The sequence below is a fragment of the Ammospiza caudacuta genome, chromosome 1, assembly GCF_027887145.1.
Source record: "Ammospiza caudacuta isolate bAmmCau1 chromosome 1, bAmmCau1.pri, whole genome shotgun sequence".
NCBI lineage: Eukaryota > Metazoa > Chordata > Aves > Passeriformes > Passerellidae > Ammospiza > Ammospiza caudacuta.
The window spans coordinates 102611659-102636431 of record NC_080593.1 but is presented as its reverse complement, the minus strand read 5'-3'; the positions used below and the strand labels follow the sequence as shown (position 1 = coordinate 102636431).

The 24773-nt window shown below is 37.5% G+C and overlaps 1 protein-coding gene across 1 annotated transcript in view; it reads right to left on the bottom strand.

Moving 5' to 3' along the window:
- The window catches only part of PIEZO2 (piezo type mechanosensitive ion channel component 2), a 236417-nt gene extending 217064 nt beyond the window's left edge, over nucleotides 1-19353 (bottom strand). The window contains exon 1 of the mRNA XM_058820732.1: nucleotides 19281-19353. Coding sequence (XP_058676715.1) covers nucleotides 19281-19287 — 7 coding nt within the window. The 5' untranslated portion in view covers nucleotides 19288-19353. The remainder of the gene's footprint in view (nucleotides 1-19280) is intronic.
- Nucleotides 19354-24773: the final 5420 nt, after the last annotated feature.

Below are 24773 nucleotides of genomic sequence, written 5' to 3'. Positions count from 1 at the left end.
GGGCCAGAGCCTCCACAAGCATAAATCAAAAAACTGTTTGGACTGTAATGCTGTACAAAAAATTCCTCCATTTTGTTATCTTAAACTGCATTTTTTTCCAGGCATTTTAATTCAACTTGATATTCATCATGTGCTGGATTCTGTACTAACTGGATGTCATGGAAATGCATTCAGTGAAATCAAAAACCTCATATCGAGCATCTGAGTGCTTCCTAGGAATCTTTTCAACATCCTTCTGATTGCTCTTTAAGGTCAGGAAGAACAGCTAATAAAACTGATTTATAGATGATTTAAAAAAAAAATTTAAAATACCTGAAGATCCAGAACAGAGCTTTAAAATGCCAGGAATATTTTTTCTATGGAAACAAACTCATGAGTCTTCTAATGCAGTCAGTCTTCCCTACTTTCATGCTTTAGGACTGAGAGAGTAACTAAATTCAAGGTCATGCCAACAAGTTAGCCTTCATCCCCATCTTGATCTCCATCATACTACAGCCCATCATCATGAAAGACTACATGAAACTAGAGATAGTTTTGAGATACAGGATGGGGGACACGACTGGGATATAATAAAGAATGCATATAAATCTGATGCTTCCTGACCAGTCAGCTACAAATACAAGAGTCTGGATGAAATCCCAGGGTGATGTTTACATTAGTGAACGGTGACAGGTATATATCACTATGTTTATTTGTAAGGCAAATTGTTACTATGATGCAGTTTTTGACAAAAAGTCTGCACTTGCTTGTTATGAGTAGTCCACAACAAAAATCTGACTCATAGAGGTCAGCTCCAGTGTTTACATTACTTTATTTGCATCAACCCAAATGTCAAAATAAGTACAATTTACTGAAACCAGGCTCCGTCACAAATTATACACCACAGAAGACACAGCACTAAATACACATAATGAAGTACTTTCACGTTGCTTTTATAGTCTGAGGAAATTTTTATAATCAAATTTTTGTTAAAAAAAAAAGGTATTCACATAAAAATCTCTTCAAACCAGATATTTTGCTTGTGGTAATTAGTAAACCAGAAAAGGAAGAAAACTCTCTGACCCTGCTGCCTTTCACCACAGACCACCAAGTGTCCCTGGAAGGTTTCTGTAACCTGATGATCTGCCCCAAAGCACACAAGAGGCCACTGAGCTGGGTGAGATGAGTTATCATTAGCTCTGATGATTACTGCAGTGGTAATTACTGCAGCACCAGAGGCATCAGAGGTTAAGGCAAATCTGCAAAGCTGTGCCCATGTGAAGTTGGCTTCCAGCAGGGAGCATCAGGGGAATTTAAATGTCCTAAAACTATTTCCTTACCAGCTCACTGCCCTTCTTCCCCTGCAGCCCTACAGGCTCTGTCCCTCCCCAGTGTGCAGCACACACACCTCCTTGGACCCCTCCTGCATGGAGACAGGAACACCAAGTGACAGACGTGGCCTGTCCTACCCTACTGAGAAGCTCTTGGTAACCCAGAGCACTGTGCCCAGTGCCACTTGCCTAACCCATGTCACAAGGAATAGTTCTGTAATGAATGAGGCTGTGAAGGAGGCTCTCAGAGAATTTGTTGTTTTATGCAGCACTTCCTTTACGTTTACCTTGCAAACAGAGGCAAATTGTTTCTTTTCTACTAAGCAGAGAAGCTGCTAATATTAAAAACAAATCTGAATCTCCTACTGAGACTTGGTTTTATTTTCTTTTCTTTTTTTTTTTTTTAACAGGAGCATCTTGTGAACCAAGACAAACATGTGAGGCTTGGTTTGTGACCAGCAAAAACACATATTCTAAACATCAGTGGACTGCAAGCAACCCTAACTTTTGCTACTGGTCTCAAAGTATTTACACAGAACTTCAGCTTGATTCTATTATATTTTTTACCTAGAATAAGAGACTAAAATCGACCAACACAAACCTCCCAATTAGATGACCCTCTGTAAAATGTACAAAGTCAAACAACCCAAGGAGCAAAACTGCCTATGCAAGAGAAATTCAAAGCACTTTCTATTGTCCCTTCTCTCACGTGTGGCTCCACATTTGTGATTTTAAGTGGAAGAACTTTCCAGACTACAGAATAACTACAGAAAAATCCATGTATCCTAGGAAATTTGGAAATAAAAGGAATGTGGATTTTTCTTGGGGATTAGTTTATTAGGAAAAGCCCTCACACAAACACATAAGTGAAATTCTCCTGGTAGAACTTTAAACCTACGCAATCTCCCTTTTACAGAAAGATTGATATAGTTCAGCAAAGCATCTGCACAAAATGAAACACTGCCTTAGTAGCTTCACCTCAGAAGGACCATCTGAAACCAGCCTCGATTCCCTAAATTAGCGCAGCAGCCCTGTGGCACAGTCAGGACAAGGACAGTTTTTGTTTTAGATCAAGCAGCATTTTCCACGCATGCAGCAATGTTCTTCTTCGCATGGATCTTATTTGCTGTGCAGCTGTTCAGGTTTTCCTTACTCTTTTACTGACTAGTTACTTGCAGTAAGAAGCTCTTCAAATTTTATTGCACAGATAGCACATGTAATAATATGCTTATTGTTCTCTATATTTATACAAGGAATATGGAAATGGAAATTACAGGAAAGCATCTGTACCTATCTATGTGATGATCACTTCTGGCTATATTATGGCATTATGCATGTCCCTCAACCATGCAGGTGTGCCAATAAAGATGTCTTGTGCCTTTCCTCCAGGGCACTCGATGCTAACAACCTAAAAGCCCAAATGCATACAATCCATAAACATCCAGTTGGAAGCACCAAAGCAACAAAAAGCGCCCCTTCTAAGTGATGGATTTAAAGCATCCCTTTAAGTGATGAATTTGATGTTCTCAACCATATCTCATTACTAAACTGACTGTAACAGAAAGTACATTGGCCTACGAGACCACACAGCACCTTACACATTTTTGTAATAACTCTGTTATGAATAATAATGAATTATAATAGCTTAGTGTTTTTTTCCAATCTAAAATATATATGACCAATCCAAACAAAAACATGGGACTAAGAGCAAGTAGAGTGGTAGTGATGGGTGCACTACAGTCTCTGGAACAGTCTAATATATCCAGCTGCTGGACAAGAGCACCTGGAACAGCCACAGCAAAACAAAACGCTATTAAAGCCTGCTTCAGATGAGGAGCTGGAGATCATATCATAATGAGACCATTTCTACAAGTACAAAGTAATTTAGTTTAGTGAGCACGCAGGGGATTCACAGCTAAACAATTGATGGAGACATTCTCTGCTCTCCCAAGCCCTGCAGTGTGAGGTTTGTCCTTGGTTCCCGTGCAATGGGAATGGGGAATGGCAACCCCTCTCCACCTTGGAATGTCTGTATTGCAGAGAATATTGTAGCTAAAATTCTATTATTTATATAAATATTGTCTGTATCGCAGAGAATTTTTACACCTAAATTTCAGGGAAAAGCTGCAGAGACAGCCACATCATTTTCTCATGGCTAATGTGAAAAAATAACATTCAGCACATCTATTTGAAAGGAAATAACTTTAAAAGAAGGTTTTGTTCTGTGTTATAAACTTACATAATGGGAGGCATTAGGTGACATATGATCAGCTTTATGCTTATATAACTCATTGTCATCACAGCCCCTTGTCTTTCTCAACTGGACTTGCTCTAGTAACAATAATGGACCAGCTCTGCCAGGACACTGGCTTTTATAACACCGTCTGTAAACTGAGGATTCTGCAATTTTATCATAAAAATATTGATCTATACATTAATAATTTATGTAGAAATTATATTGTTATGTTTACATACAGTATGATTTTAAAACCTACTATATTTAAAACTAAATCCTCAAACCCAGAAGTTCTTTGCTTTTTTTTTTCCCAGAGGGAATTTTTAAAAATATTCCTCTAGAAAGGTGCTGTGCTCAGGAATATCTACTAGCAATTAAGCACAGCACTCACTTTCTGGAGGGCGGGGGGAAGAAAAGAAGTCTTCAACAACTCACCTATCACCTGAAAATTTTTATTTGTTATTTATTCAGTTTTGAAGTTGTTTCCCACTGCAAACTCTCCAGCCCTGTTTCTCTATTGAAAGATACACACTTAACACAGCAAGGTCACCCCACTAGAGTGCTGATACCTGGATACCACCTGCAGTATCAGGCCAGGCAATGCTCAAACCTATTGGACCACAGTATCATTAACCTAAAAGTCAAAGGCCCATCCTTTGGGTGGATAAGAGGAGGATAAGAGTCCTCCTTCCCCAGCCTGAAGCTCCCCTTGCTGTGTACCAGAACCTGTCCTCAAAGGATCCATGCAGTGTATCTCCTGTCATTTGTCCCCATGGAGAGGAGAACAAAAAGGGACTGCCCTGAACCAGCACACAACAGTGCCACCTTGCAGAAGTAACTCCTCTGCCACGCTTCTGATCCTGGCAAAAGGCAGCTGCTGAAGGACAAAGCTGCATCAAAACCAAAACTCAATAGCAAATTATTTCTTTTTAAAAATTCTTCTTTTCAAAAGCTTGTTTTCCCCACTCACCCCAATGCCTCAATGCATTAGGGCCACTGAAATGATGCCAAGAGGGACAGCATGCCCCATTCAAACAAAGCTGTTTTAGCGGCAGCACTATCCAACATAAACTTTGTGACTTTGTACAACATTCTTCTACAAAATAAACTCAAGCCATTTGCCAGCAATAACCTATATACTGATGTGGTATTAAGGGAAACTTGGAGGCTTCAGCTGGGAGACAAACTGTCAACCAACCACTAATTAGTTTTTATGATGTGACTCATAGTTCAGTAATTTCCCAGAATTTAATCACGGGGCACCCAGAAAGATCAATTAAAGAACAGGCTCAGAATTTGTTAGAGCCCTGTGTGAGACAGGGGAAGGCAATGACCTCAGCAGCTTTGCCACAGAATTTTATGAATTAACAAAGAAAGGATTTAAAAGGTAAGTTTAACTAATCTTGTGTTTCCTTGCAGACCCATTCATTGTTTTTACAAAGGACTGAGTTTTTTAAATGAAGTAAAAATGGAAGGATTGTGTGTTGTAGCTACTGTTTGTTTTACAGCTTCATTTACATGAGACCATTCTGTGTGTGACTTGAATTACTCCACTATTTTTTGCTGCAACTTGTTTTGTCTCCCACAATAAAGAGGGGAAAAAAAATCAGAGTAAGTATAAATTTCTTTATATTCTCGAACAAGAATCATATTACATTATCAGAATGGATAGTATTCTTCTTCACAAGTATTCCCCCCTAAAAAAAACCAAATCCCTTATAAAAATTCTTTTAACAACATTTAATAAAAAGAAAAATTAAATTTTTGGCCACAAAATTCTATTATTTCCTTTATCCTTTCACTCATTCTCAAGCTTTTTTATTCCCCCAGCTTTACACAATGAAACCCATGTTATTTCCACCTCTTGCTTTCTACCATCAATCTTTTTTCATAAACTGAATGAAAATAGCAATAAAATGCTAAAAATTGTTTTCTCAGTTTTTAAATGGTTTTGCTTATCAAACTTACTGAATCTGATTTTTTTTACTTGTAAATTTTGTTCCTCTATGCAAATGTATAGAACCAGACAAATACTGCACAGCTGTGACGAAAATTTCATTCCGTCTTTCGGGGTTTTGTTCTGCAAAAAGCTCCTCTTTGCTGAGAGATTTCAGAAGAGGAGATTGAACTTATTTTCCTGGCCAAGTTATGTGAAGCAAGGTTATACTGAAATGGTCTGAAAAATTGAGGATTTCTGAAAATCTACTAAGCCCTTTTATTTAAATAATAATTGAAATAATCATAAGAAAACCACTAAATATAGCATGTTGTTTTTTCTTACAATAACAAACAGCTCCAAACTGAGTCATGCATGTTACATCTGAAAACAAAATAATAAAAAAAGTTTTGTGGCTTTACATTTTCTCTTAAAAAACAGAACATTGAAAGTTCGTATTCTGATCATGAGTTTTTTTAACTTCTTCAAAGAAAAATGATTCTATTTAATTGACAGTGTCTTTGTACTGACTGTGGTGATGATGATGATGAACATTTGATGAGGAAAGATGGAAAGCTAGAGCCTTGGACACTGAGTTGGGAAGAGCTCTGTATCTATGAAGTTGCTGCTACTATTTCACAAGATTCACAAGCCCAGTACACAACACTGTCACACAACTAAAGAAAACCTTGAGCAGCTCGAGGTTCTCAAGCTCCCCTGGATGAAGGCATTGACTGTGGGGATGCTCAGAGGGCACCAAGGTCTGTAGCAGCTCCGCTTTGCAAGAATAATCAAAAATTTAGGGAGAGGGATTTGAAGAAGAGTGGGGATAACAAAAAGGCGTTGTTAGCCAAGAGCACTTGGGATACAGGAGAACTAGATACAGGTCTGTGCTCTGAATTAGAACAGGATGTTAACAAATCTGCTGGTGGGGAGGAGGATGTGTTTTAAAGTTCCCCGCTTCATCCGGAGGCAGAACAGAAACATTTGAGTAATGAGAAACTGCACACCTAGCCCTGCATCTGCACCAACAGCTTCATTTTCAAGAGTTCACAGCTCCCTCTAAATCACATTAAGACCAGGGTTTAAATGCTAATTAGGGAGCATGTGCATATTAATTTTCTGCTTCCTTCTCTCCAAGAGTAATGGGAATGCTTTTAAATGCCTTTTGTTTTGTTTCTTATGGGCTTACTTGGTTTCTTAATATATTACAGGGCACTTCCTGCACTGCTTACGGAAGCAAATTTCCCACTGCTAGTGGGAGTTTTCCCTAAATAAGGTCAGCAGATTTGGTCCCAGGGGAGTGAACTGATCTTCAGGCTTAGCTACCCTGAAAATCTAGCAGAAAGCAAACCAGATATCATTCATCTTTAGAATTTGCTACTATATCATATCCTTCTCCAAGGATCATCATCCAAGACAAACAACTAGGAAGCGTTTTGCTGCAATAATCCTTTCAATTAAGGCTCCCATTACAGTGAAACAGCTGCTCAACTAAAATACATCTTTGTAATGGAACTATTTATTTCCCAGAAAACATTTCTTTAGTTAAGACAGATGCAATAAACCAGATCCACGGAAGTTGCAGAAATCAAAGTAATGAGCAAAATATGACCAGCTAAATATCCTTGAACTGAAAAAGAAGTGCTTTCTATGAAGGTGCAATTTGTGTGCCTGTGTTGACAAAAAAGACTACTCAATTTAAAGTATGTGTGGCATCTCACACTCAACATAATGTCAGTGAGCTGCAATTGAAATAGCAGGATAAGCCCTCACACACATACATGATTAGAAAGAAAAAAGAAATCACTCTAAAAACTCTTGTCCTCTGTCTGATTAGTGATATTTGTGGGGGCTTCTAATAGCCCTTTGAAATGTCCACATCATAAATATTTGATGGACAACTTCTTGCTTACTGTCAGTTAGGGGCTGCTCTTGGCATGGAAAGACAAATGAATCAGCATCTTGTTCCTGCCTCCTGCTCCACACATACATGGTTCCCCTCCCAATCCTGAGCAGCCTGCTGAACACTATTTATTTATTTTATGAAAATCTCCAACTCACATTATTGTCATTCAAATATAAACAGTAATAAAAAAAGCCATTATCATGAAAAATTTAATCCAAGCTTTGTAAGAGTTTGTAAATGAGCAGTTTTCTTGCTGACAATTCAGCCCCTGAGATGGCAACTTGCATATGTTTCAGACAGTGGAGATAGCAGGAGGAGGGGACATTCTTCTTTCACTTACCAGTTGCCAACGATTTGAAAACCTTCCTTGCCAGTTGTGCCTCTGTTGGTGACCAGTGCTGCAAAAACCAGGGAAATTAAGAGAAGCACATTCCAGTCAGATGATGGATAGATGTGCCCTAGCAGCACTAGAACCAGGATTACTTAAGATCCAGGAAGATATTAAATGTTTGCTCAAACCTAAATGATTCCATGATAACAGCAGCTCCACATTCCTGTTTCAGGAATGGGTTCCAAAAGAGCAAATTGTTCCGTTTGAGAACAATCTTCGCCCATAAAGGCAAGACAAGTCCTCAGGCTGAGTGGAGCACCACATCTACCCAAACTACATAGACATTTGTCTAGATGTGCTTGAAGATGCCAGGGTCTGTATTGCTGCACCACCAAATGATTTCTCAGAACAATCAGAAATACAACTGGTGAACAACCAAGACTTTGCTACCTAGCTCTCCTTTAACCCTTAAATCCTTTGAAAAAAAAGTAGTTCATAAACAGTGTCTGTGTGTCACACCCTCCTAGTTTCTTGTTCAGCCACTTAGCAAGGGTAGTTTTCTGTGCTCATGAAAGGAACAAAGCAGTTGGAGCACAAACCATCAGACCATTCTACTAGGTGACAACAAAAAAGACCTTTTAAGTCATACAACTAACAAGTGGAAAGGAAGGTAGATGATCTCAAGAGAAGGAACGAAAAATACAAGGATGCAGTATTCTCATCATGGAGATTGTCTCTGAGTCTCACTATAACATGAAAGTACGGTGCTGATCTGCAAAGAATTAATACCAATCTAGATTTCTACTTTAGGCTTCCCAAATTCCTGGGGATGTAGAATCTGGATTCAAATCCATTACAGACACAGGAGCATCCACAGGAAGTCAGGCTTAGCTATGAAATCTGATAAGAGGCCTAATATCTACCAATTACTGTGCTCTACGGACAGTATTATTTTCTGTCATAATAAGCTCCTGTCAAAAGTACATACTTTTCCATGTGTGAGGATAAAAAACAGAGTAAAAGAAAATAAAATCCATGCTTAGCACTTAACTTGAGGAGCAAATCTCTTGCTGACAAGAACCTATTTGAAATAAGGTCAAATGAGAAGGGAAAACACAGAAGAAAAATAAATTACGTATGAATTTTAAAGAAATAGTGTCTACCTCAGTGGACAAATTTCTGGTGCTACCAGAGAAAAATTCATAGCAAAAAGCTGGTGCCAAGGCTTTGAGGCACCAGGCACCAAGGCAATGAGAAGTCAAGCTGATGCCATCAGCTGCCTTGCTGTCTAATACAGTCCAAGGCTCACTTCTTAATGGCTCTTCAAACACCATCTGGAGTAGTAGATTCAGGATGTGACTCTGTGTAGTGTGATTGCCTTCAAACAAGGCAATAGAATTGGAGTGAAAGGGAACAGCTGCGCTGCTTTTGAAAAACTGCACTGATTTTATTGAAATTCCTCTCACCTACAGGTCAGCCACAATAACAAAAAAACCTACCTATTAGCTTACTGGGTTTTTGTACCCTTCCTGTAAGAAAGCGTGATAAAACTTGGTTGTTTAACATACAGGAGTATGAGAAATGAGAATAGAGAAGCCCAAAATGTGTTTTATATTATTCTTACTCTTTAATTTTCCAAACCAAATCATAATCCTCTAAGAAAATATACAGTTCTTCTGACTGTTGAACTCTAGAAAACAGTTCTGATGACCACAGTAAGGATCCAAATCTTCCAACATTGTCCATCTCCATGACCAAACCACCAGACAGTTTCAAGTCAGTAATTGTGGGAACTCAGCACATCACTCCTGATGTCCAGAGTTGCCAAGGTAACCCCTAGGGGGCTCGGAAATCCTGGAATGTTGCCAGAAGTGCTTGGTGGTTGGATTTTGACCCTGCACGGGATGTGCCACCTATATAAGGATGAGAGGATCACTTGAGGATAAGTGGTGAAGGAATTGATTATTCACAGGGTGAAAACACAGGTTTTGGAATCTTGGTACAGGGGGGTTCTTAGGAGGCAAGATGGAGGAATTAGGGCGTGCCCTGTCCTTCTCTTCTTCTTGTCATCCATCTTTGATGGTGATGCTGGCACTTTGGGATTGGTTCACACTAAATCTGCATTTGTTAATAAAAGTAAAAGCTATTGGAAGGTAAAGGTAAATATCTTATATGTAGTTTTTAGTACAAAAATAGACAACTGCCCAGAGGGAGGGCAGTGTGCCCATGGCTGTCTTGCTGGGCAGACCTCTGTCGGGCTGGCAGACAACTTTGTAGATAAGAATAATAAACAATATTGAAGACCGAAAACTCTGAAGAGTGCTTTCGTCCTTTGGAGCGTGGGCTGCCTCAAGGCCATCCTAAGCCTAACCAGGCCGAGACAACAGGTCGAGGAACGGAGAAGTAACTGTTAATTCAGCCTAATGTAAAATAAACTAAATAACCCTCCCCAAAATACTCAAAACGTGGATAGAAAACCTCGACAAACCATCTGACTCCTACCATTTATATACAGGTTTTCTGGAGGCATTGGGCAAGTGATTTCGGTAATGCGGGTTTAGAGGCATTGGCTGGGTTATCCTACTGCCCATCATCACAGGATATATTCTGGTTCACGAAAGGATTATATTCCATTTTGAAGTTAAATGGGTCTTTAGGCTCACTCTGTTCATTAAAAGTCTGAAACCTAGAAAACTATCTCTGGTCCACCATGCATACACAGTTTCTAGATGGTGTGCCAGCAACCCCATTTAACCCTAAAAGTCCTCCTTCTCCTCAAGTCCAAATCCAAAATGACGATTTCCATTTGCAGACTGAAAAAGTAGGAAATCTACTTTAATCTATGAGATGCATTGTTTTTATCTTATTTGTATACATTAGCATCAGCTTCTTGGGACTCAATCTGAATTGACCTTACCAAAGTATTATCTAGGTTGCTTAGCACAACTCCTTTTTAGAACAGATATTTTCATTTAATCTCTTTTTTTCCAGTAGCCTCAAGATATTTATTCTTCTTATGAATATATTCCAAAATTTGAAAAAATACAAGTTCACAGCAGTTCATATCACAGGAGTTCACATGCAAGAGCATTTCCTCTCATTTTCTGTATTTGAGCTAATATATCCATTCTTCAATTTAGGGTATCACACTCAGGTTTAGGAGGGAGATTATGCAGTCTTTAAAACTTTAACATTTAAACTCCTTGGGTCTTACTTCTTCCTCACATACAGTAAGTTTCCTTTTTCCAGCCTCTTTCCCAGGTGGTGCTTTAGCTTTTGTCTCTGTGTTTAATAGCATTGCCCTGATTCAAAACTGAAGCACACAATCCTGTCTAAAATTTGGGGCATACCCAGATGATATTTGATTCCTACTTCATCCTTACTGCAAGCCATGCTTTTAATTATTTTATATTCATATAGATAAATATTTTCTATCTATATTTTTATTCTTTGTTTCAGCTTCCTTGGAAAAGTTTAACTCAGCTTGACTTCTGGCAAATTCTATTTCATCTGACCACTTCTGACCTCTAAGATTATTCCCCTTTTACTCATCCCTTCCAAACTCTGTTTATTCTTAATGTTGTTTGTGGGAGTCAGCAACATAGGTCTGGACTTCACCTCTAAAAGCCACCCATGCTTGAGATGGGAGTTCTAGAAAGATTGTTGCATTTTTTACTAGAAAATGTCACCACATCCAGATGCTTGAGCTCTTCAGTCACTATCTAGTTTCCCTGAACTTACGGTGCACTTCAGGTTAAGAAAACCTTAAAGATTATTTTCTGTTCATTTTGGATCATAAGAATAGTGATGACTAACTCTCTCTGACGTCTGTAGTCCCTCCAAACCCAATTTTAAAATAACATTGACTCTTCACAAGTCAGTAATTGTTTAAGAGGTTGCATGCCCCAGGGAAATATTTGGCTGTATGGTTATTAGGATCATTCATCCTCTAATTTATAGTAGACCATAACAATTGCATGTTGATTTTCTCCTCTAGTATTATCTGAATCTGGCCAAGATCTTATCAACCCCCTACCTTCTTCCTGAAATGTAATTTTGACTTTTAAATTACTCTAGTGCAGAAGCAGATTCAAAAACATCCCTGCAATTTCTCTCCAATCTACTTGCTCATTGACAGAGCTAAAAAGCTGCAGCACTGTAGACATTTTTTATTCTCTTTTAACTTTGTATCATGCAGCTTTTGACAGAGCTCGATCAAGAGGTCTCAGAATCGTCAAAGGAAACTGCTGCCTCAAGGGCCAGTCCATTCCCACTGTGGGGAAAACAGGGCAGGAGAAAGTTCCTGGTTTGGATGGAAGGTTATGATTCCTGCTGTGTGTAACATACATAAAATTACCAAATTATGCCAATGAACCCAAAAAAGGGGGGAAAAAAGGCTCATTAAAACAAAAAATATAGAAGCGTAACACTTCTCTAATAATTGATGCACAAAGCACATTAAAAAGAACAAAGGCAATTTAAGTTGGAGAAATTCATGCTTCAGGACAAAGAAGAGAGAACAAATTTTTGAAGTTTGGTTGTCCTGGCACACCCAGCACCACCCTCTTTCCATCATAATCTGTGGCCTGACTAATCAGAACTAGGATTACTGGACTACACAGAGGACATTCAATCCTATTTTACATTCTAAGGTGCTGCTATTTTCATATGATTTTGTAAAACACATTTTCATAAGTTCATTATTTAACTCAATTTAAAAACATGGCATAAGGTCACTCTGAGTTTAAAATCCTATCACAACCACAGCAAGCCTACATCAGATCCCTAATTTGAGAATGTGAGCACATTCAGGAAAGTGCTTTTGTTAGGGCTCAAATTCACAGCTGGGCTCTAAGCAACACTTTCTGTGCTTGTCTCATTCAAACTCAGGGCAGAAATCTCTACTTATGCTTTAATGGCATTAGATAGGAGGACAGCTAGCTCACAGCAAGCTCCCCTAATCTACCATGCTGTTTCTCGATTACATTCCCATTTCTGTGCTCTTTCACCTTCCAAATACAACAATAATACAAGTTTTATTTTGCACATCCTTCCTAGAAAGGAAGAAAATTGACTAATTTTCAATTATTTTAAAAAAGAAGAACAGAAAGGACAACTAGAAAAGTAACCTTCAGAAGCTCTACAGAGTAAAATTTATATTATTAGGTGTTGCATGTAGCTTAATGAATCAGGGGAAAAAATGCAAAAACATTTTCAAACTTACTGCCAAGAACAAAAATTCCTTATTTGCACCTCTAAATTACTTCTCTATGTAATAAATTTGAATTTACTTATACTTTGGGGTAAAAGGAAGCTTGAGTTTGGCTCTAGCTCTTTAGTCATGGCTAGAGTTAAATTAAACTGATTTAATTTAATTTAATTTTAGAGTTTTATTAAACCATGGCATGTTTAGTCTGAAGCTGACTATCACCAGGGCAGGGTGATCAGGGCAGGGCTTGGGATCAACTTGAAACATTCAAATAACTAAAGAGATCACTTTCAGATCAACTGAAATTGACTTTTTTCTTTCCCTAAAACAAATGCTATTTAATACATCAGCAGAAATATTGCTTTAAAATAAATAAGCAGCTATAAAAGTGCTCATTCCTACAATGAAAACAGTTTGTAATAGTGTCAGCCTTCCTTAAACTAGCTTTTTCTTGTCATTTGGGAAATCCTAATAATTTAGGATTTCCAGCTCTATCCAAAAAAACCCCACACCAGTCTAATTCCAAACACCTTATTTCAAAAGCCTCTGAAGAATTTTTGCCCTTTTTACCAAGACTCATTTCCCTTCTCTACATTTGAATCTTTCCAAAGACTCATGTCATTAATAACCACACAAAAGAAAAAGACCATATCAATTACTTAATTGCAAGTTAAAAAAATTTCTAGTTATTTTCTCCTCCTGATTTCTGTACTCTTGCCCCAGCTCTGATGGTTCTGCTTTGCTTGCAAGTCTTCAATCAACATGCTGCTGAGTTTCTGCCATACCTGGATCCAAAAACATTGCCAGCACTCATATAAAACATGGAAATATAAATGGGTAATACACTGTCTAATCAGCCACTCACTGGGAATCCCTTCTTACAGCCTAGTATGTGAAAGCTAAAAAGTGAAACAGCTCAGGCACTGGAGTGCCCATCCTTAGAGTGGTGTTCCCATTTGGGAACAGCATTGGGAGGTGGTGAGAAAGTCATGAGTGAGTATTTGTTATCACACACAACTTAAGAAAGATACAAGATTCTTGTACCACACACTGTCAGTCCAATGCTTCTTGTGAGTTGACTTTCACTTAGTTGAAGGGGGTTCTAATTAATTTCTTAAGAAAATTTTTTGGTCCTACATAGTTAGGACCAATAACAGAAATGTTCATGGGCTCTTAAGATGCAAGAGCATTTGTGAAAGTGGTTAATGTAAAGATATGGCTCCGTTTTCACTCTCACATTGCTAAAATTTCAAAGAACAGGTACTTCTTATTGGATTTGGCCCACTAATTATAAATAACACACTGTTCACTCCCAAGAGAATACCTTATTGTGTTCAGAGTGGAGAAACCTGAATGAGAGACAGCATTTTAAGTCAAAGGATGTTTATGTAGCAGCCTGGCATGTCTCCATAAGAAAACATGTGCCCAATCCTGTAGAAATCCCACTTGTTATTGCTCAACAGCATTTTCTAACTTATAAAAATGTCTTCATACTGATGCTTTGGGCTAGTACAAAGAAACTCAGTGGTTTCAAAGACATTCCAAAGAGTTCTCCCACCCTGTTTAATCAGCATTTCTATTAGTGCCTGAAGTACTTTCTATTGATCACCTAAGGATAACAGGGGATAAATAATTTCCCAAGTAAGGAACAAATCATCTTTGTGGTTATGCAGGTAAAAAGTGGGTGAAACTCTTCTCCAAATCACATAAACCTAAATCTAGATTGACCATAGAGTATCTATCGTAAATCTACCAAAGAATAGGTCAAAACTCAAGTTATACTCCCCAAAACCATGAAGTCTTTTTATTGAAATACATGTTCTAAACATGGTTTAGAACATATCCCTTCTCTTTGTAACCAATTAATACATTTTAATTTATAATGAGATCAGCATATTACTGCGTCTATGGTGTGTCAGAGTCCAATGTCCATTCTGGCAGACATGACTGAAAACTCTCTTGAAGAAGGAAAATGCAGTGTACAGTTCATCAGCACACAGAAAATCCTGAAAAGCTAAAGCTGAAGCTCTGTGAAAGCAGGTGATTTAGTAATATAGAAAGTACTCTTTTCTCACCTACAAAAACCCATTCAACTGTGATTTTTTTCAGTGCAAGAGTTTACAATGAAGGGGTTAACCATCTTTTTTTTCTCTCTTTTGTATCACATAAAAATTTTCACTTAAGCTACCTCTTTTGTCCAGAAGTCTTAATACCTTGCAGCATAGATGAGGTCTAAAATTATGCTTCTAATTTAAAATATTTGGACCCACTGGAGGCTTAAATGGTCAGTTTTCTGAGGACTACCATCAGAACCCATTTTCTGTTCAGTAAATATACAGGTTTAGCCAATTCCTGCCTTGAACATCTAAATCAGACTACTCAAGTCAGGTGCTTAAAGTTACACACTACACTCTTTCTACACTCATCTGCACTCAAAAAACTGAGTGCAGATGAGTGTAGAAAGACTGCTAGTAAAACAGATGTATTGTAGAATTAATGAGTGCACATAGGGGAATTGTTCTCACACGAAACTTAAAACAATGTTTGCATCAAGTTTTTTCCCATATTCACTTGGATCAATACTCTCCTGTAAATCCTTCAGCTATATTTGGTGATCCAAATTTTTTACTGCAACCCTTTTGTATCTTACAATTCTGTGCAAATTATTGCAAATCACAAACACTCTAATATCTGCAAAACAAATTCCATTGTTCCATTTCTTTACCATAGTTTCAGCCACGCTCAGAATAATGCTGAATTAACAATTTTTTTAAATTTTATTTCATCATTTTATCAATCTAAGAATTTTTAAAACATCATTTTTACTTATCTGAGTGCTGTTACAAGTTCATTTTTCCAACAGAGATACAAGTTTTGTCATCCTGAGCAGTGAATTAATTCAGAAGCAAACTCATTATTTTTGCCATTAACAGAAGCAGACTTAGCAAAACCTAGTCCATGTGTGAAATCAACTGATTCCCTCCCTCACATTTTATTTTCATCATGACTGGCTACAGAGTGTTATTAATCAAAAAATATAAATTAAATAAAGTGAAATAAAACACATCTAAATGTAAACACACATCTCTTACTGGAAAAAAAAAGCCACATAAAACAGGTATTTAGTACAGCTAAATGAGCCATTTGCCCAAGACTGGACCAATCTATGTTGTCATGTTTTATTACTTCTATAAAAACATCATGTTCAAGCCTTTATTAAGGATGAAGACATAACTGCAGTAGACATTAGACACAAAGGAAAAAACATGTCACTAATATAAACAATCTCACAACCAAAGAAGTTAGAAACTAGACTGTTGCACAATTTACTGTGTACTTGTCAGCTCCAGAGAAATAGGTAACAAATCAGTTACTGATTTTAGATATAATTCATACAGAAGAATTACTGCTGAAATCACAGTGCTTCACTACACATACAAAGAGGTAAATGCCTCAAAAACTGTTCCCATTTGCAACCCTTGAAAAATTGGTCAGGCTTCAAGTTACTGCTGTAGACAAGATGTTATTTGCAACAAATGTTTCTTACACAGTTGTCTCGGCCTATGTTCCATAGGTTGGTTTTAAGATGCTGACAGGTGAAATACCAACCTCTTTTGAAGTATAGGAGACAAATTCTTCAGTTAGAATTGAAACCAATACATGGAAAATAGGCAGAGACAGACAGCAAATTATATCTTCATGTTTAGGGATTAGTATTACTTTATCTTAGTAATTACCCTTTTTAATGAGATTAAATATTTAAGGAGGCAAGAAGGAAAAAAATTACTCATTAATCTTTAAACATCATCTGAACTATTTGAGCGAGTATAATAGTTTTTCTCCAGTGTTTCTAAACTTTTAGGTTTCTGTCAAAATTTAAATTACCCTAGACTGATATAACCCATTTCAGAATAATTTCTATTTCTATATCCTGTAAAACACTTAAGCTTGGTGAAGAGAAGCTCCATAATTTTAGGAACTGTAAAGTGCAAGGTGACAAACTGGGAAAACAGATGGAAGTGCAACAGAAAGGAAAGTTGGTCAGAAATTTTGACTGAAGAGCTGAGTGCATCAGGAGATGATGAGGAAAGAAAAATAGTGGAAAGCTAGAAAATTTTTAAAAAATTTTAAAAACTTCTTCAAAACAAACAGAAATTCAAGGAAATTTGGTCAGAAATTTTGATTGAAGAGCTGTGTGTATAAGGAGATGATGAGGAAAGAAAAAATTAGTGAAAATCTAGAAAGCGTAAAAGAATTTTAAAAACTTATTCAAAACAAACAGAAATTCAAGAAAATAAAATATTATCTGAGTGACAGAAGTATTAGGCGGAAAATACAAGTAAAGTACATAAACATAGATTTGGTTTGGTTTTGGGTATTTTTAGTAAAGTTTAATTTATTTAATTTTTTTTACTCTGATTTACTGGTGGTTTGGCTGGTTTTAGCTAATATATTTAAATATTTCCTCTTTCTTTTCCATCTTCTGAAGAGAAAAAAAAACCCAAAACAACAACCCTCAACACTTTCTAGAAAGATAAACCTACACACACACAGAGTTTAGAAATGTAACAGGGACAGTGGGCAAAGTGGGTACACTCAGAAATACTAAATTTTTATAAGAAAATAATTCAAACACATGATAGCATGACATTCAGGTGAAGTGCAATGCAATGCGATACACAATACAGGGAAACTATCCAAAGTCCTACGAAAGCATTTTCCTCTGAGGAGAGATTGCTACCATCAGTGATGCAAACTAAACTCCATTAAGTCACACAAGAATTAGTCCTAATCAAATAGACTTTTTTTATACTCTAAAAGAAGAGAATTTGTATGTCTCTCCACTCTCACTTTTTGCATCTAGAAAATGGTTCTGTTTATCCTGTCAAAGACTTCTCCTGGCACACACAAGAGGGGCAATGAAAGTAAAACACAAAACCAATGGGGCAATTGCATATTATGTGCAATATAATATTGGAGCAGCTGCAACCAAATTCCCAAGGAGTCTTTCCCTCTCAATTCATACCTTCAGCACCTTTAAGAGAAACTCTAACCCACAGCTGCACATTTACTGATGTTCCATGCCTACATTGTCCTTGTAATATTCCCCTGTAAAAATGACTGGCAGCCTCACGAAGAGTGGAATTTCCCACTCTTTATGCTTGCTTAATTCATTTTTCAGTCCCGTTTTTCCTGGTTCCAATGGCTACTGACACAGACAACATAAACTGAGCCCACCCAATTGGTATGGATCCCACCAAAAGACAGGAACACCTGACCTACAAAGACAGGCTGGAAGAGCTGGGACTGTTCAGAATGGAGAAGAGAGGGTTCCAGGGAGAACTCATTGCAGCATTCCTGTACTTAAAACAAGTCTTATAAAAAGGAGTCTTATAAAAGGACTTTTTATGCAGGTAGATAGTGACAGGACAGCAACGGTTTAAAACTGAAAGAGGGCAGGTTTGGATGAGATATTAGGAAGAAATTCTTTACTCAGAAGGTGGTGAAACACTGGAACAGGGTGTCCAGAGAAGCTGTGAATATCCCATTCCTGGAAGTGTTCGAGGCCAGGTTGGATAGGGCCCTGAGCAAGCTAATCTAGTGAGTGACATCCCTGCCCATGGAACCAGATGATCTTTAAGGTCCCTTCCAACCCTAGGCATTCTATGATTCTATACCAATCAAAGCTTTGTAATTTAAAATACATAAACCATTTACAGGCCTATAAAGAACCTCTTTCCTCCCTCATTACAGGGGATTGTAAATACCCCAAGTTATTACATTCTTGCTGTAAACAAGGCAGGGTGGCACACCTCTGTATGTGATACATAAATGCTTGAATGCCTGATGTAGTCATTTGTCATCTCTAAAAGCAAGCCCTTCGAGTTATTTTTGCTAAGGCAGTAGTATAATGTCAGGATGACAGCTGTTTAAATAATTACCTAAAATACAATTGAACGAAAAATCTGTATCAAACTTAATTCTCATAATTAACTACCAATTCAGACCTAGAGTAAATCTAGATAAGATGGCTTTGGGCGGGTTCTAAAAACTCATTTTTCACCCAGATTACATCAGTATTCCAGAGGAAATAATGTCATAAAAAGGAATGCCAAGCAGTGCTATCAGACAGCCCTGATGCAATTTGGGGCAAACATGGATGGAAGTCCTTGGGCACCAAAGCCAGCATATTGTAAAACTACAACATCAGGGAATTTACAGAGTGTATTACAAGTCAGATCACTTAATGAGGGGGAAACACTCTGGACTTCACCTTCCACTCCACCAAAGCTTTTGCATGTACTCTGTTCACCGCAGACTGTGAAGAACGAAGCAATGAACTTCTTACCTTGCATGGTTGCTTTTGTGGGTTCTGAAAACAGAGGAATGAGCAGGAGGTAGATGAGGTAGACGAAGGAGAGCCCATTGTAACGGAAAGCACAGGCTGCAATGAGAGAAAGGAAAAACAACATATTGTTTAATTGGCCTGATAAAATCAAATTAAATGGCACAAAGCATTTCCCACTTGAGTTTATAATTGATCTTGTCAACTTTTGACCACTTCTTTAAACAATTTTTTCACAGTATTCAAGTTCATGCCTAAAATGAATCTTAGAATCAAAGATTAGGTCAGGTTGGAAGGAACCGAAGTGGGTGATCTGGCCCAGCCTCCCTGCTGGAGCAGGGTCATCCCAGAGCACACTGCACAGGATTGCATCAAGAGGGTTCTTGAGTATCCCCAGTGATGGAGACTTGTATCAATGACGTTTTACCAGCTATATCCAAAACAACTTGGTTTTGGAATACATATATATCTTTAGCCCTGCCAGAAGCACGTATTCCAAAAGAAATTAATTTTCACCAGACACAACTTCCTGAAAACAACTGTGTATTGTGGAATATCATGGAATAGTATCATGGAAACAATAATGGGAATGAGTTAACAAGTTATGCATTAATTGGTCCTTATCATCATCACATCTGTCCACTTTAATTATAAAACAAAACTGCAAATGCTCTCTATTGGCAAATCCATACAATAGCTACAACTTTTGTTTCCCAAACTAGCCAATGTTTTGAATAACTGATTTGATTTCCCTAATAGTCTTGATAGAAAACTCTAGGTATACACTCCATATCTGCAGGCTGGCCAAGAAGCATGTGAAATGCATGAGTGCCTAGCAAGCAGGAAGAATAAGAAGCACCTATTCTCTATTTCTGAACTGATATGATTCCACCATCAGCCTTAAAAAAATCTGTCAAGGACTATAAAATCCACCAAAGCTTGATAGAGGGGTTTTCTGAGTAAAATCCAGAACCCCTAAGAGCAGCTTCTCATTTTCCTGTAAGAATTACTTTTGTCACTTACTAAACTTTCCTTTTAGCCACAGCCTTTAAAGACCAGCTGAAGACTTACACCTACATTTTTAACTATAAAAAACCTGCAAGATAGAGTAAATAGGGCCTATCCCACAGGGAATTCCACAAGCAATTATCAGAGCTCTAAAGTCAATGCACTTGAGAAGAGGGAGGCACCTCTGCTATTATGCACCTACTCTCAGGGTCCTCTGCAGAGGAGCACAGAATGTACAATGGCCATTAGTGGCCTTCTTGGAAAGAATGGCAAAGAGGACACTCCTGATATCAGGACAAATCCATAAATCAACTTTTTGGTTTTTTGGGTTTTTTCCAAGTTTAATTTCAGAGTGGGAACAAGTTCTGTGGCATTCATAGGAAGAGGTACGATAGTGGTTTAAGGCCTTTTATGGCCTGAAGGCTTTTCCATTTCAATGGGAAGGACCAATGTGCTCAGTCATTCTGGTAGCAGAATATTAACATTAGAAGGTAACACTATTATCCAATTATTTTGGGATTGTGTCAACCAGATTTTAATCATGTTAAACAGCCTACTTATTTTCAGTGCAATATTATACTCATTTTCTTCTTTCTTAAGGACTGAGCTTGCTGCACTTCTTGTAGAGCACCTAGCAGTCAGTTTCCCAGTACAAATACAGAAAACAGCAACTGTGTGCTTTAAATGTCTTCCTTCATTAGCTGGAAGTCACTGAATGTCTTGCTAACGAGTCTGTGTCAAATATTTAGAACCTCTATTTATATCAAAGCCTCCTCCAGCAAACTCAGCTAGACACTGCCAGGAAAATTTGTATTTATTTAAGCAATTGCAAGAGCTCTAGCATTATGTTTCTCAGAATTATGAATTAAACTCCCCAAAACCTAGCTGCAACGTTTTTACTATTCCCTACTGCAGCTATTCCAATATTTTTATTTTGTGTTTATCTCCACTCATCTAGTGTATGCGTCTGGAGAGATGAGTGCCTTATCAAGTTAAGGTGCAAGAGTAAATGACTGAATATAATTTTAGCAAGATAAAAGATTAGGAAACGGCAGCTGCACTACTTTCACATGTTGGCACTGCACTACATTATTATTTTGTCAAACATACATATTCCTCAGTTCTGACACTCAAAACTATCTAGAAAAAGTTTCAGAGCATCAAATCAGCTTTAGTTTGTCACTGATGCAACAACAAAGGACCCAAAAAAGCAAATGAACCCATCCTCTACACTGTCTCCGGTATTCGCAGAGGTCTCCTTCTGCAAAAGGAGCTGTACACAGGTGTCCAAAACTATGGAAAATCCCATTTAAGATCAATGGAATTCCATCAACAGAAAAAGCACCGTTAAAGATTAATTTCTTGGCAAACCAGATGAGATAGAAATTTCTGGGTATTTTGGATACACTGGTCAGTTTGAAGTATCAAAATTAATGTAATTTTAGCATTTTAGGCTTGTTACTGCTTCTCAAAATTGTCTAATCGATTTGCAAAATTAATTTCAGGTGACTTCTTCTTGAACTATATTTACCTCAAAATTTACTGCTTTCTATTCCTAGAGCTGTGTACTCAAAAGCTTTTTTTTCCTCTATTGCTACATAAACAGGACTGTTAACAGAGATTACATTTCCATTCAAACCTTCCCTTTCAAAAGATGGGTTTGTCTACACCAAACACTGAACAAAAAAGCTTAAATTGGAAATTAGACCATATGTGCAAAGTCCATACACATTTCCTGCTCTTCAGGCTTCCCTTTAAACCATGCTTCACCATGTTTTCTAATAGCCTCTATTGACAAAATTTCAGAAATGTGATTTTCAACTGTGAAGTTCTGCTGTTGTTCACAGCCCAATAATAGCAATAATACACAATTGTGAAAAGACATAAAAAGCAGAGCCACTAATACAAAGAATTAGTAGCAAATTAGGTTTTATTTTGTATCACCTGAAGTACTTTAAAGCACCGTCCCTTAGGAAGAGAAGAGCACTTGATAAAATATAAGATTGACTTCTCCATTCATAAGTGACTACTTAAAATATTTCAGTCTTAATGTATAGAAAATAAAAGGTGTTGTATAAACCTTTAAAGATTTTTATCATCTTTCACAGCAGTGGACAAGTTGATTTATAGCTAAAATATTTAATCCATTTTTAAGAACGGTATGCACAGTGTGTGCCATACAAAATTTAAAAGGAATCTCAAAAAAAGCCAAAAAAAACAGAAAATCATATATCACGTGTATCACATGATAACCTTGTCCTTCTAGAATTTATTTTTCATTGTTTTATGTTAGCCAGACTAGGCCTTTGAAGAAATTTAATCCTGCTTCATAGACACATCAGCTTTCTACATGTAGAATTCTAACAGCTGTTACATATTATTATTTCATATTTATACCAACAGTTTTCTTTCCTCCATTTAGAGATATTAATTTGTATAGAATTGGTGTTTTACCTGTTATATGAAAAAATACTGGAGAGCAAAGTGAGGGGAAATAAAGAAATTCACAATAAACATGAACTTGGAAAGAAGAGGAAAAAACCAGCCTCATAAACGATGTGTTTAGTTTTAGTCCACAAAAATTTTAAGAGTACTTAATTCAGAAGTGGAAACTACGTGTTGAGAAAAACTGGCTTCAAGAGTGCAGGACTAGTACCGAAGGGCTACTGACTCCTCATTTGAAAACTAGAATTCTGTCAAAAGCCACAACAGCAGAAAACAAGACAGAAGGTGAAGACAAAATTAGCCATCCACTCAATATTTCTGAATTTACTTTAGTAAAATAATTAATGTCATTATTGTTAAAAGAATAATGTATTGCTTGTTATACCCTTTTCTGTTCAAGAAATATGTAAAAATATCTCTTCCACATATTTCACATATTTTTACTGTAGGTTTGAGAATATTATTTATCCTTCTTAGTGTTATCCTATCCAGACTCTTGTGTGCTTTAGCATAGAAGAAATTAATTCTGCCAACTACACTGAAGTAATGTGTCTTCTACTTCAACAGGATATTGCATGGTGTTTGCATCCTGTTTTAACAACTTTACAGCTGCAAGATTATTAAGAAAGCTATGCAATGATATTCTTTAAAAATGGTACATTTAGACTAAAATTTGGCCTAACTGTCATGCTTATTTTTCCAGTAACACAAAAAAATATATATTCAGTGAAAATATTAATTGGAAAAAGTGCTGCTGAAAAAATGTCTAACCCTGAGCAGGCAAGGGTAGATGGCTAAAAGACAGAGGTGATGCTGTTCACTCATTCTTATACCCAGCTGATCTGAAATAAGAGACCAAAACACAGAAGGGAAAAGGAATCAGCAGCTGAATGACCTTTGAGACTTCTCAGTCTCCAGGAGGCCGTGTCCAACTCTCAAAGCTCGGACAACTCAGCATCGGATTGCTGCCTGTAATGCTGTAATTATTCTTAGTTATCCCATGGTTAATACCTATTATATTCACATTGTTCTTAAAAGATCCTCAATTACCACGCAATTCAGATGACTAAAACAGGCTACAGATAACAGCCTTTGCTACTAGGTGTAACGTGAATGAGACGCTGGCACACACCCCAGATGAAAAGATTCTGGGGCAAAAGCTCAGCCTAAGTCAAATGCTGAAGCAAATCTATCTCCCCCTCCAAACCAAGGTGTTCTAAATGACAATCCATGGATGTGTCATGAGTGGCCAACTCTTCCAGGAGCAGATACAATTAAGATCCCTCTTACCAATAAGGCACTGTCCTAAGGTCACAATTATTCAGGCCTTTCCACTTGTGCTGCTCTCCAGTAAGACATTTACCAGCTGGTCCCCACATTCTCTGGAATATTCTAAACTGGTGAATTTTGGGGGGTTTTTGTTGGTTGGTTAGGTTTTTATACCCCTAATCACCTTACTGGACATCAGGACCTGCCCTACCAAGGCAAGTAGGTCCAGCACTAGGCCGTATGGACTTGGCCTTCTGTCAGAGACTGAAATGTTACAATTTATGGCTTAAACATCTTCATTGCCTATTATAGCAAAACTGTTCAAAAGCTGCAGGGAAAACCACCAAAAACCTGAATGGAGCCCTACACTGTTCCTTGATGGACTACATGAACAACACAAGAGCTTGGTAAAGTAATGTGGTAAAGGTAAAGAGGTAATGTGATTTAAATTTTATAGAATAAGAACTGCTGGAAATAAATTAATGCATGCAGCATTCTTTAACCAAACCTCACTCACGCACATAGTAGCAATACAATAAACTAGCAGCAAACTGCCCTCCAGTATTTCCTCATAGTTCCTGATACCTCTGCCCCCAGAGGGATGGATGTCCTTGAGAAGACCCCCCACCTTATCTCACATTGAGACAAAGACCCACAAGGCTGTACACAGCTAACTCTGCTGTCTATGAGCACCACTTTACAAACTAATGTAGTAAAAAGTGAACTCATTCAGTGTTGGCAGGACAAAATGACCCAGTATTAATTACCTGCAGA